Source organism: Macaca mulatta, chromosome 13 (assembly GCF_049350105.2).
Source record: "Macaca mulatta isolate MMU2019108-1 chromosome 13, T2T-MMU8v2.0, whole genome shotgun sequence".
Lineage (NCBI taxonomy): Eukaryota > Metazoa > Chordata > Mammalia > Primates > Cercopithecidae > Macaca > Macaca mulatta.
In genome coordinates, this window is record NC_133418.1 from 96,453,920 (window position 1) to 96,466,987 (window position 13,068).

Below are 13,068 nucleotides of genomic sequence, written 5' to 3' on the forward strand. Positions count from 1 at the left end.
CTGTCTCCATAGAAACAAAGGATTGTTTTATTATGACCCTTCAAAATCAAGAGTTTATTTAACTCTCCCCCCACTGGACATAAGAGCCATGAAGGCAGGAATGTGTCCATTTTGTACTTGACTATGATGCTTGGACCTAGAACAGTGCCTGGGCATGTTGTAAGTATTCAACAAATATATGTTGAATTCATATGTTTGGAATGAACAAGGTAAGTTTCCGATTTCCCCCTTGGTAAAAATGCTGGGCAACACAGGACTTGAGCCCTCTGCTGAAGATCCTAAGTCTAGGAGGAGATTTGAGACCGTGGTAACTCGCCTGGGAATCAAGGCCTTTCGCAAGCTCCCAGAAAGCTTGGAATCGTGCCCAGGACACGTAAAACATTCACAAATCTTAGCTCTCCTTGGTTGTATTACTTTCAGTTTCTGATGTGAATTTTCTCTCTCAAAATTCCTAGAAGACAGTATCTCTGGGTGTGGTGGTGACAGGCAGACAGCTACACCGCATCACCTACTCCAGCCTGCACCACTTCCCTCTAAATGGTCCATCTGTCCTGACCACCCAGCCACATCGAGCACCCGCCTATAGATCTGGGTCAGGTCTCTGCAGCTCTCCAGGCAGAGCAGGCTGACCGGGAAATCTCACCAATTGGAGACAGCGTCCTTTGCTCCTCAATAAGACAGAGAAGCTAAATCTCCCAAGGAGACAAACAAAAATCACACTAAGATGGAAGTCAGGGATTATTTAAAAAGACACCCGACAGGTTAGGTAATAAGGGGAGCAGGCCTTCTGGGGCTGTGGCAAACTGGACAGCCTGAGCCCAAGCAAAGGGGGCACCCCCCAACAAGAGTCATTTTTCAAGAGGAGCTGGAAATGTGAATATTTATTTGAAGTCTGATTTCAATGTTGGCAGCTGATTCCATTAAAGACAAAGCATCACTTAGGACCATCAATTTGTTTCTGGTAATTAATTGATAGATCACCCCTCCCCGCTAGATGAACTTGATTGGAGGAGAGGGTGGTAAAGAGAGATGTTGGGAGGAAAGAGGAGAGAATAAGAGGAAAGAGGCCAGGAGAGGGGGTTGGGGGAAAGGCTCAGAGGGCAGCCACAGAGAGGTGAGGCTGCGGCTAACCCAGCAAACTCCACGTCCCCATTGTGCCCACTCCCAGCACCTTCCCTTCACACAGTTTGTTTGCTGAATGCCTGCCTTATGGCAGTTACTGTGACCCTCGGGCTGCAAAGCTAAGTAACACACAGGTTCTACCCTCAAGGAATTTGATAGAGTGAATTGTAACCTCCTTGGCAAGATAGGATATTGCAGTATGATCCGATTTAGGTTTTATATATACCCTGTTTCCCTATGTATTGCTGTACGTTGGAGAATGAATGAGAATGTATATATGTGTGTGCACGAGTGTGTGTTTGAGGTAGAGGAATTAAAGATGTGAACAGGGTCTTCTACTGTGTGTACATCTGTTTTGTTTTTTCTTATATTGAACATGTGTCACAAGTGTTATTGCAGAACTTCTACAAACATTTACGTAACTGATTTTTGAAGTTCTACAAGGAAAAGGGGGTCTATAGCAATTAAGCAAGTGCTAGTCATATTCCCAAAGAAGGGCTTATACCTTGGTTACAGAACGCTCCAGGCACTCAAAGCAGAGGTGTCAGCACTACGGATTTTTTTCTGTTTAAATTCACTGTCTTCCATTATTTTGCCCTGGTTTAGCTTTTAAAATACACATCCCAGGTAAGTTCGCGATGGCCAGCGCTCCCTCAGGACAGACAAAGGAAAAAGGCTTGCAAGGAATTGTGCTTTCAGGTTTTATCCTGAAGGTGGAGGCACCCGTCAGTGCACAGACAATGATCCTGGGGCTGGGAGATCATCCTGATGGAGCCGTGCTCCCGAGAAGCGGGAGCCGAGTGACAGCAGGAACTGCCAGCCCTGAATAATTCATGGACAAAGAGCTCTTTCCGAGATGAGACCAAGGGGTGCACGGGCTGATGGGCTTAAAGTTAGAGACCGGGGCTGGGTGGAGATTTCCCTGCGCCGGGCAGAAGGACCCGAGAGTCCTGTGGCAAGTGTGTTCCATATCTGGAGCTCTGGCATGTAAATATCAGTGTGTGCAGACACACAGGTGTAGCAGTCAGCCTGCTATCTAGTACACGGAACCTCTTCTCTCACTTATTTCCATGTCTGATTTCACCTCTCTTATCAAGGGTAACCCTCCACCCTCACCCTGACCAACACCACAGTCACAAGTGCAATTTAAAAACCACCAGCATCGATAAAAAAAGAATGCACGTGGGGAGCTCTGCCTGCTTCCAGTGGGCCCATGGTTGGTTTCCTAAGGTTCAGTCTATACCTCTACACACCACCATCTCCTCACCCTTCTTCCTGCTATGCCCATTCCCCCTCCCCGCCCATTTACAACTGTGATCAGGGAAAGGTTCTGGGTCTGGCCAGCTTTATCCAGTGCTCAACCAGAGGTGGCATCGATGAATGTGGTGAGGCCAGCACTGTCTAGGCAGGGAGTCCAAGGCAAGTTCCAGAGAGATAGCAACTGGTTATTTGAGAAGAAGGGAAGGTGGAAGACAGGTCCAGGGTCTCTGGGAACATTGAGTGGATGGGCATTGTGCATGGAGTGGTGGGCTGGGGTTTGCAGCTACAAGGGGAAGAGCCAGAGGTTGCAGGGAGTGCAGGCTGCTGCAGGGATAGTGGAGTATGCTGGGAAGGAATCATGGGAGGGGGAGTGAGGAAGGGGACTCTGGGGGAGCAAGGAGAGTATCCTGGTTCAGGCGTGGGAGGCACAGTAGGGCTCTGGGCAGGGTGGAGACTGATAAGGAAGTGCTCTGTCCAGCTGGGGCTGCCAAGATTGAGGGCAGTAAGGCTGTGGAGCTTTGCTAAGACCAGGAGAGGGGCTGTGGGGCAATGTTGACATTCTCCTCTGCTCTCCAACCTTCTTCTCTCCAGATCCTTCTTTCTCTGTTCATCCTTTTCTCTTTTTGTCTATTTCTTTTTCTTTCTTTCTCCCTTATTTGACCATATAAAATATACCACTTAGAATTTATTAACAACAAACATATGAAAAGATGCTCAACATACTAATCATCAGGGAAATGCAAATCCAAACCACCATGAGACATCACCTCATACCCATTAGGATGCCTACTATTAAAAACCAACCAACCACAGCCAACTAACCCCAGAAAATAGGCATTGGTGAGGATGTGGAGAAATGAGAACCCTTGTGCACAGTTGCTGGGAATGCAAAATAGTGCAGTCACTATGGAAAATAGTGTGGTGATTTCTCAAAAAGTTTAAAAAATAGAATTACTGTATGGTCCAGCAATCCCACGTCTGGATGTATATATCCAAAAGAAGTGAAAGCAGGGACTCGCACAGATATTTGTACACACAAGTTCACAGCAGCATTGTTTGCAATAGCCAAGAGGTGAAAGCAACCCAAGGGTCCACTGACAGATGAACGAATAAACGAAATCCGATACAGATGTACATGGAAACATCATTCATCCTTAAGAAAGGAAGGGAAATCTGGCATATGGATGAACCCTGAGGACATTATGCTAAGTGAAGCCAGTGACAAAAAGACAAATACTGTATGATTTCACTTATATGAAACATAAGTATATGATTTCATTTTTTTTTTTTTTTTAGATGGAGTTTTGCTCTTGTTGCCCAGGCTGGAGTGCAATGGTATGATCTCAGCTCACTGCAACCTCTGCCTCCTGGATTTAAGTAATTCTCCTGGCTCAGCCTCCTAAGTAGCTGGGATTACAGGTGCCCACCACCATGCCTGGCTAATTTTTTTGTATTTTTAGTAAAGATGGGGTTTCACCATGTTGACCAGGCTGGTTCCAAACTCCTGACCTCAAGTGATTTGCCCACTTCAGCCTCCCAAAGTTCTGGGATTACACGTATGAGCCACCACACCTGGCCAATTTCACTTATATGAGGTACCTAGAGCTGCCAAAACAGAGAAGGAAAGTAGAATAGTAGTTGCCAGGGGCTCTGAGAAGAGGAGAATGAGATGTTATTTCATGGGTAGAATGTTTCACTTTCACAAAATGAAAAAGTTCTGGGGATCAGTTGTACAATAACGTGAATATATTTAACACTAGTGAACTATACACTTACAGATAGTAAATTTTGTGTTCTATGTATTTACCACAATTGCAAACAAAATTTAAAAAGTTATTTACAAAGATCAATGTATTTTTAAAAATTTACAAAGCAGGTAAGAAAATTTCTTTAAAAATTTAAAAGATTACTTTTAAAATTCTGTGTGATCTTTGATTTAATGTATTAATGGATTTAATTTATTAATGGGAAACTCCAAAAGTTTCCTCACCTTGATGTAAAGAGAGGCATTCCTTTGATTGTAAAAAAATAAAAAGATTCTGCTGGGCGCGGTGGCTCACGCCTGTAATCCCAGCACTTTGGGAGGCGAAGGTGGGCAGATTACCTGAGGTTGGGAGTTCAAGACCAGCTTGACCAATATGGAGAAATGCCATCTCTACTAAAAATACAAAATTAGCTGGGCGTGGTGGCGCATGCCTATAATCCCAGCTACTCGGGAGGCTGAGGCAGGAGAATCACTTGAACTCGGTAGACAGAGGTTGTGGTCAGCCAAGGTTGCGCCATTACACTCCAGCCTGGGCGACAGAGTGAGACTCTGTCTCAAAAAAAAAAAATAAAATAAAATAGAATAAAATAAAGTAAAAAATAAAGATTCAACCTCCTGGATTTATCCAGTTCACATGTACTCTTCCAAAATGAAACGTTCTGCCCAGTTACCAGGAGCCCATTCAGAGGATCATCAGTACCAAACTCTGTCTCCTGCCCCAAGCTACTTCAAATACTCACAATCTCCAGATTGCCAATGGCTGCCACAAATTTAATATCAGAAGGCTTCAGAGAGTGAACTGTGGAGACAAGAACCCATATAGGAAGGTTAGATCTACATTCCCCATGATGTCGGCCAAGGATACCATATGGGAGAGGAGACTCACATCCCCCAGCCCTGGACAGCTGCGGAGGTCCAGTCTGTTGGCCATGGAAGTGGAATGCCAAAGACCACGCAGGGCCTGGGAACCCTAGGAATCCTGCCAGAAAGACACTTGCTCCTTTCTGGGAGCCACCCTGTTAACTGGACTTGAGCTGTCCAAACAGGTGACCCATGGAAAGTCACTCATGGCCCTCATTTTCCCCTCACCTGGACCCCATTCTGCCTCTCACTTCCTTCTGTGCCATAGCCGTGCATTTCTGGGTCACCATGAATGAGAGGACAAGACATTAAGATTAAAACCACCTGGTTACCAAAAGGATCACTTTAGCTTGAAGATTACCAGAGAATAGCATTCAAAGCCTATGAACACATATCCACACCAGATGCAAGCTGTATGCAAATGCCATACAAGGAAGTCTCCTGGACCCACTTGAGTCACTGGCATTTTTAGCAATTAAGTCTCCCTGATCAGAAATCACTGATCATAATCCCTGGTCATGTTATTGATCATTTACATGTAAGCCACCTAAAGATGACATTTCCTTAAAAGTGCATCAATTTCTTTTTCAACCTGAAGTCCTTATATAACAGTAAGAATAGCATGCTTAAATGGAAACCCCAGTAAAGGCAGAATAGTACAAACATAAATCTATTAAATATGGTCTGTAATGCAGCCTCTCAATGTGATAAAGCCAGGGAAGAAGGCCCACTCAAGAGAATTCATAGCATCCGGGTCATTAGACAAACCAGCCCATTGCGGGGGAAAAAGGTCCAGAGCTGCCGCTGGGCTACATTACAAGAATAGAGAAGCCACATGAGTGGCCAAGCTGTAACTCAGAGTTCCCACAACACCATCCACCCACAGGAAGGCAAGATCCTGGAGATTACTCTCATCCAAGCAAGCCACTGTGGAATTATGACAGATGACTGGGAACTCATCTGTCACACAGGGATTGAGGATAAGGAAGAGGGGGACTTGAAGGGCCAACAGGTACAAGAGGAATAGGGTTAGAGCCTCTGCTGGCCACTTCAGAGAGAAGATGCCAGGCTTGTCCTGCTTATGGCCAAGGGTCACATACCTGATTCAGAAGGCATATTCACTCCTAATTTATTTAGGTTGCATGGGAATGGAGAATTATTCAGGGTCTGCAACTGAAAACAAACATCAGAAACATCAACTGCCTTGTATAGAAATATTGCAGATCCTGAAAACTTGGTATAGAAATGATCATGTGCTCATTCTATCTGGGCTCAAAATCTAGAAACAACAATTGCCCATAGTCATTTTCTCCTAACCCCATACCCAGTTCATCTGGTAAAAGGGGACATAACTCTATTGACAATGACTTTAACAGGTGGCAAGGATGTCTCAGAACACTGGAGTAGAGAGGGAAGAAAGATGATGAAGAAGAATGAGAAAGTTCTGGAAATGGGGCCGGGCACAGAGGCTGAGGCAGGAGGATCACTTGAGATCAGGAGTTTGAGACCAGCCTGGCTAACATGGTGAAATCTCGTCTCTACTAAAAATACAAAATACAAAAATTAGTGGTGGTGTGTGCCTATAATCCCAGTTACTTGGAAGGCTGAGGCACAAGAATCGCTTGAACCCGGGAGGCGAAGGTTGCCACGAGCTGAGATCATGCCACTGCCCTCTAGCCTGGGCAACAAACAGAGCAAGTCTCTGTCTCAAAAAAAAAAAAAAAAAAAGAACATTCTAGAAACGGATGGTGGTGATGGTGGCACAGTAATGTAAAGTACTTAATGCTACTGAATTGTGCGCTCAAACATGGTTAAAATGATAACTTTTGTGTATATTTTACCAGTGAAAAGAAGTAATTAAGAAAAGACTTAGGATACCTTGACTAAAACAAGAAAAAACAATCAATCCCATGCTATATTTTATATTCCATGCTACATTTATCTACTTTTCATTTTTTAATTTGATAACTTATACAAAAGTAAGTATATGAGGCATTATGTTTATTTGTTGCCAAAAACTGGGTACATTTGAAACTGAGAGACTCTCACATCCCTACCAGTGTCCTGAGCCTGGAGGAAGGACTTGGTGACCAGGGCTCAGGTCCTCAAGACCTCCTGGACCTCCTCAGCTGCTGGTACTGAGTCTGGGGCAGCTTCTGCTTTTGTGAATACCATGGAAGGCTCTGGGAAGGGAGATTGTGTCTTTTCCCCAAAAAATTGAGAATGGAAGGGGGGAAATACTCCAACAGGGAAAAACATGCAGTAAATGAGGTGACTGAGGACATCTGACATCACAAGAAGACACAGTTTCTCTTGAAGTACTGATTACAGTAAGAAACCACAGCATTTACTCTCAGCCCTTATCTTATGGATGTTCTGGGAAGACCTCACCCAGATTCCCTCAGATAACTCCCAACATCTGCTTCAAGGTTCACGGAGATAACAAGCCCATTTATAACTCCTTCTGGACACTTCTGGGAACCGCCCATTCAGTCTGCAGGGATGATAAGCTCCAAATTCCAGGACACACACACTCTGCTGGACACCCCGGCTGTCCATGGGGGAAGCGGTTCATCCAGCCCATTCCCTCAAGGCCTCAGGAAGGGGCCTGCCAACTTGCACCAAAACTTGGGTTTACCCACTATAAGGAAAATCTTCCCTCTCCCCTCCACATACACGTACCTCCCACCAGGCAAAGCCCTTACCTCTGGCCATAGCTGCCCTTCCAGTGTATTCTTTCCAAGAGAGGTATGGATCTGAGGGGTCCCTGAAAGAAGGCAGAAATAGTTCAAGTTATTTAGCTGGAATTAACTCCCACCCAAATTTGTAGCTTTCATGCCCTTCCTCCCAGCCATATCTATGTGCCCAGCTCAGTAATGGCCCTTGTGTTAGGGAAGCCCAGATTCTGTTTGTCCAGCTATCCCCTCCATTGGGTGGGACACCGTGCTTCCATTAACACAAACATTTAGGGCAGAATCCCCAGGTTAAAAAGCAAAAGTGTTACCTGGGAGGGGTCGGCAATAACATTACACCATGCCCAAGCACATTATCACAGATTGCTTTTTGGGCTCCTTAGCAAAGGGTAGAACCCGCAAAGAAAGTAATGTCAGACAAATAGTTATTGTTGTTGCAGATTCAAGACAAAGCAGGGAAGGCAAAGATGTTATAAAAGAGTTTGAAGGGTAATGTGATCTTAGGAGAAGAGCTAATCACAGGACTCCTAGCAGCCATGACTGTACTAAGTACCTGGATAGGGGCTGTATTGAGGGGTCTTGCTGAACGTGAGGAATGAGGGGAAGAAAAGGCAGGTAGGGAGATGGCAAAGATACTGACCTTCTCCCAGCTTACTTTTGGCCAGTCTTTAAAAACATTTACTATTTTTTACTTTTTAAAAGTATAATTGACTTACAATAAATTAAATTCATTTTAAGTGTACACGTAGATAAGTTTTTCCATGTTTTTTAACTACACAAACTATAGTAGTTTTAAATGAACAGCACCCTAAATTTAAAAAGGGGAAGAAAACACCCACAATGCTACTACTCTTACAATCAAAAGTGATTTTGTTTGTTCATTTTTTTCATGACCATAATCAGGCACATGTTGTATTCAGTTATAATTTGTGTGCATGCAAATTTGTATCCTGCAAACTTCCTTTGACGTATCATGAGCATTTTTAATGTTGTTATATAATTGTGATGCTTATTTCAATAGCTACATGATACATCAATGATAATGAGATTTAATCAGAGGTCAGTGTACCTTACTTCCTCTGACTTCTCCCCACCCAATGCCTGCCTAGGGTACATACTCCTTATAAGGACATGCGATACAAAAACCCCCAAACAACATTAGCAATGCCAAAAGGAATTCTGACTTGGGCAAGAGGGCTTGATTTCTTTTCCACCACAGCCTTCTTCTGCAGCTTTACTTTTTTGACCCTGAAAATAATTTATCTAGAGTTTCATGAGGAGCAACAGTATATTTCCATTCTATGCTCCCTGTGAGATCAGGCACCGATTTCCACGTTAGAGCTTGCACAAGGAATGATGACTGGAATCTGCCTCCAGATCTCAGCGATTCCTTTGAAATTCCCAGAAGCAAGCTTTCTGGGCAGAAAGGGCCACATGACGGGAAGGCATAGAGGTATGGACAAGCACAAAATGCTGGAAAAGGCTGGCATAGGGGTAACTGGAGGCCAGGGAAGTGGTGGGCAGGGGGGATGAGGCTGCACAGACAGATGGTAGCTGGGCTGGGGAGCCACAAATGCCAGGCTAGTCCATGAGCAACAGGAAGCTGTGACCAGTCTCTGAAAAGATGATTTTAAGGTAATCATCACTCCAGGGGGAGTGGGATGGAGGAGTTAGCAGGGCAGAGATTTGAGACTATTTTGGTAATTTTCTTTCTAAGCCAGGATAAAAATGTAAATGGTAGCCAACACAAATACAGTTTCTATGTGCCAGGCACTGTTCTAAACACTTATGTGAACTAATTCGTTTAATCCTCATGACAACTTTATGAGATAAATGCCATCATCTCCAGTTTACAGACAGAAAACTGAGGCCCCAAAAGGTTAAATGGCCTTTTAAAGGTGGCAAGAGATGGTGGCTCATGCCTGTAATCCCAGCACTTTGGGAAGCGGAGATGGAATGATTACTTGATCTCAGGAATTTGAGACCAGCCTGGGCAACATAATGAGAATCCGTCTCTAAAAAAAAATACATATATATATATAAATTAAAAAATACGACATTGCTAGCAAATGGTGATGGTGGGGTTTGAAAACAGGCAGTCTGGCTCATCTGACTCCATGAGCCACGCTTGTAACCAAAAAGCTAAGTGTAAGCCACATGCCCAAGGTCTAGACCAGGGCCAGCAGACTTTTTCTGTATAGGGCCAGATAGTCAATATTTTAGATTTTACTCACCATATGGTCTCTACTGAAACTACTCAAGTCTGCTGCTGTAGTGTGAAAGCAGCCACGAACAACATGTAAACAAATTAAATTTATTTATGGTGACTGAAGTTTGAATTCCATATAATTTTCATGTGTCACGAAATATTCTTTTTAATTTTTGGAACCATTAAAAAATGTAGCAACCTTTGTGGATATCAAGAAACTGATTCTAAAATTTATATGAAGAGGCAAATGACCTAGAAGAGCCAACACGATATTGAAGAACAAAGTTGGAAGACTGATACTATCTGACTCCAGGATTGACGATACAGCTACTGTGATCAAGACAGTGTGACTGGCAAAAGAATAAACAACTAGATCAACAAGACAGAATACAGAGCCCAGAAATAAACCCACATAAATAGAGTCAACAGAGCTTTGACTAAGGAGCAAAGGCAATATTACAGAGAGGAGACAGTCTTTTCAACAAATGGTGCTGGAACAACAATTTTTTAATTAAAAGAAAATCACTCCTCAAAAGCTTTTGGACCCCTTCTTTAAATAGTAGTATTCTAAAACAAATTTTATGACAGCTAATATACTCAGCACTCTATTATAAAGTTTTTAAAAATGAAATAAGCAGAAGATCTAACCCAGTGCCTGTACAAAGTATATGTCGAAATATGTTAATTATGATGAAAGATGCTCTCATTTGATTATCAAAACAATCCAGCATTATTAGTATAATTTTAAAGCAGCAAAAGTTTTAAATGTTGTTTAGAGGGTTGGGTCTGGGTCCAGAGTTTTACTGCTCACTCCAGAATTCAAAGGTTTTAATGAGGCTCAAAAGAGGATGTTTCTGAAGACAACAGGTGTATCCCCACATTTTTTCCTGAAACTGTTATGGAATCTTCTAGGTCTTCTATTTTTTTCTGCTGCACTCCCACATTCTGTTATGCACTCCCACACTCTGTGTGGTGTTTGTGTGTGTGTGTGTGTGTGTGTGTGTGTGTGTGTGCGTGCGCGCGCAGGCACGTACTTATGTGTGTCTGTTGAAAATTATAAAAGCAGCAAGAATTTGAGAAGTCAGGACCCCAAAGAAAAAGTAAGTACAGAGAGTGGGCTCAGCATTTGATACCAGTTTTATCCTTGAAGAATTTGTCAAATCATGAGTAACAGAAATCAGCAGCCGAGAGGCTAAGATACTGTGCAGAGCTTCAGGCAGTTTAATGGAACTGGGGGAAAACACTGAGTTCAGCACACATCGAGGAGGAGGGACCCTGATGAATATTGCAGGCTTTCAAGTGGAACCTAAAACAGACCTTTGGAGTAGGGATAAACTAGAAATGGGCTGATCTGTAAAAAGTCTAAAGACCAGACTTGAATCAGTTTGATTCCTGATTAGATAAAAGTGATCTGTTCCTCCCTAACTGCCTGCCAAAAGCAAGAGGAAAACCTTTATGGATGAAAATACTACCAGCCAGAGCATGAAAATTATCTAATTTTTTATATACAATGCCTGGCTTTGCATTAAAAAATTTCCAGGAGACAACATTAAATAAACCAAAGCCAAGAGAAAATTTAAAAACAACAGACAACAGATTAGTGAAAAGCAGTGGACTAATATGGAAATAAATGAAGGAAATCCACAATCTTTCCAGCTCAATGTTTCGTACCCAGTTACAACAAGAGGTGGTCAAATCAGAAATTTGGACAATGGGGCAATCTAGGAAATAAGAAGTACTGAGATATGCTCCTCACATATCCCTGAGTAACTGGAAATTGATGTATGTGCCAGAAAGACTGAAAGAGCCACATGTAAATCTAAAACCAAGAGAGACTTAAGAATTGGCTACAACTTTGTGCTCATTCTCTAACCTACACACACAGCAAGCAACAGAACCTTATGGTCTCAAGGTGTTTGAACATAACCTCTGTCCAAATCATTGACTGATCACTAAACCATGCAGACTCAGGGGTGACTCCTAGGATGCCAGGCCAAAAAACAAAAACAAAAACAAAAATAGGAGAGGGAGAGAGAGAAAGAAAAAAAAAAAACTGAGCAAAGACATCAGTGGTTAGCTGCACACCATGAGAGAGACAGATTTCACAGTTTAAGTCCAGGCAAATTATTAAAAAACAAACTAATGACCCTCAGAAAAATAAAACAGAATCCAGAATTGCTATGTTTGATCAAACATGTCTAGTCTTCAAACAAAAGTTACTAGGCATGCCTTGATATTGAAACAACAGTCCCAGATGAAGAAAAAAAGCAATCAATGGAAACTGAGTTGACACAGATGTTGGATTTCACAGGCAAAGTCTTCAAAGCAGCTATTATATGTATTTGAAGAATTAAATAAAGCCATGAAGACAATGACAACAAATAGAAGTGATATAAAATGGAAATTCTGGAGTTGAGAAGTACACTAACTGAAAAGATTCATGAGGTGGGTTCAGCAGCAGGCTTGAGAAGACAGAATAAAAGATCAGTAAACTTAAAGATAGTAAGTATATTTCTAAAAAATACAGAGGAAAAAAGATTGAAGAAAAACAGAACCTCAGATCTGTGGACAGCATCAAACATACAAACATACATGTAATATGAGCCCCAGAAGAAAAAGAAAGACAGAGATGGGGTGGGGCGGGGGAAGGCAGGAAATAGTTTAAAGATAAAATGGCTAGGCTGGGGTGGATGGATCACCTGAGGTAAGGAGTTCAACACCAGCCTGGCCAACATGGTGAAACCTCATCTCTACTAAAAAAATTTTTTTAAAAAGTTAGCCAGGCATGGTGGTAGGTGCCTGTAATGTCAGCTACTTGGGAGGCTGAAGCAGGAGAATTACTTGAACCCAGGAGGCAGAGATTGCAGTGAGCCAAGATAACACCACTGCACTCCAGCCTAAGCAACAGAGTGAAACTCCATCTCAAAAAACAAAACAAAACAAAAAGATAAAATGGCTGAAAATTTCCCAAACCTCCCACATTTGATGAAAATATTAAACCACAGATTCAACAAGCTGAAAGAACGTTAAGTAGGATAAGCACAGAGACTCTTACTTACACACATCAACTATAATAGTCTATGTATCTACGTGTAGTTCTAAAACCAAAGAAAAAATGTTGAAAGCAGCTGGAGTAAAATTCTTCAAGTACAGGAGAC

The 13,068-nt window shown here is 42.6% G+C and overlaps 1 protein-coding gene across 2 annotated transcripts in view; it reads right to left on the minus strand.

Moving 5' to 3' along the window:
- Positions 1 to 13,068, minus strand: part of PLB1 (phospholipase B1) — a 150,034-nt gene that overhangs the window by 120,223 nt on the left and 16,743 nt on the right. For both annotated transcript variants that reach the window (XM_077959806.1, XM_077959805.1), the window contains exons 2-4: positions 7,714 to 7,775; positions 6,109 to 6,181; positions 4,888 to 4,946 (exon numbers count right to left, since the gene is read on the minus strand). In XM_077959806.1, coding sequence (XP_077815932.1) covers positions 4,888 to 4,946; positions 6,109 to 6,181; positions 7,714 to 7,775 — 194 coding nt within the window. The remainder of the gene's footprint in view (positions 1 to 4,887; positions 4,947 to 6,108; positions 6,182 to 7,713; positions 7,776 to 13,068) is intronic.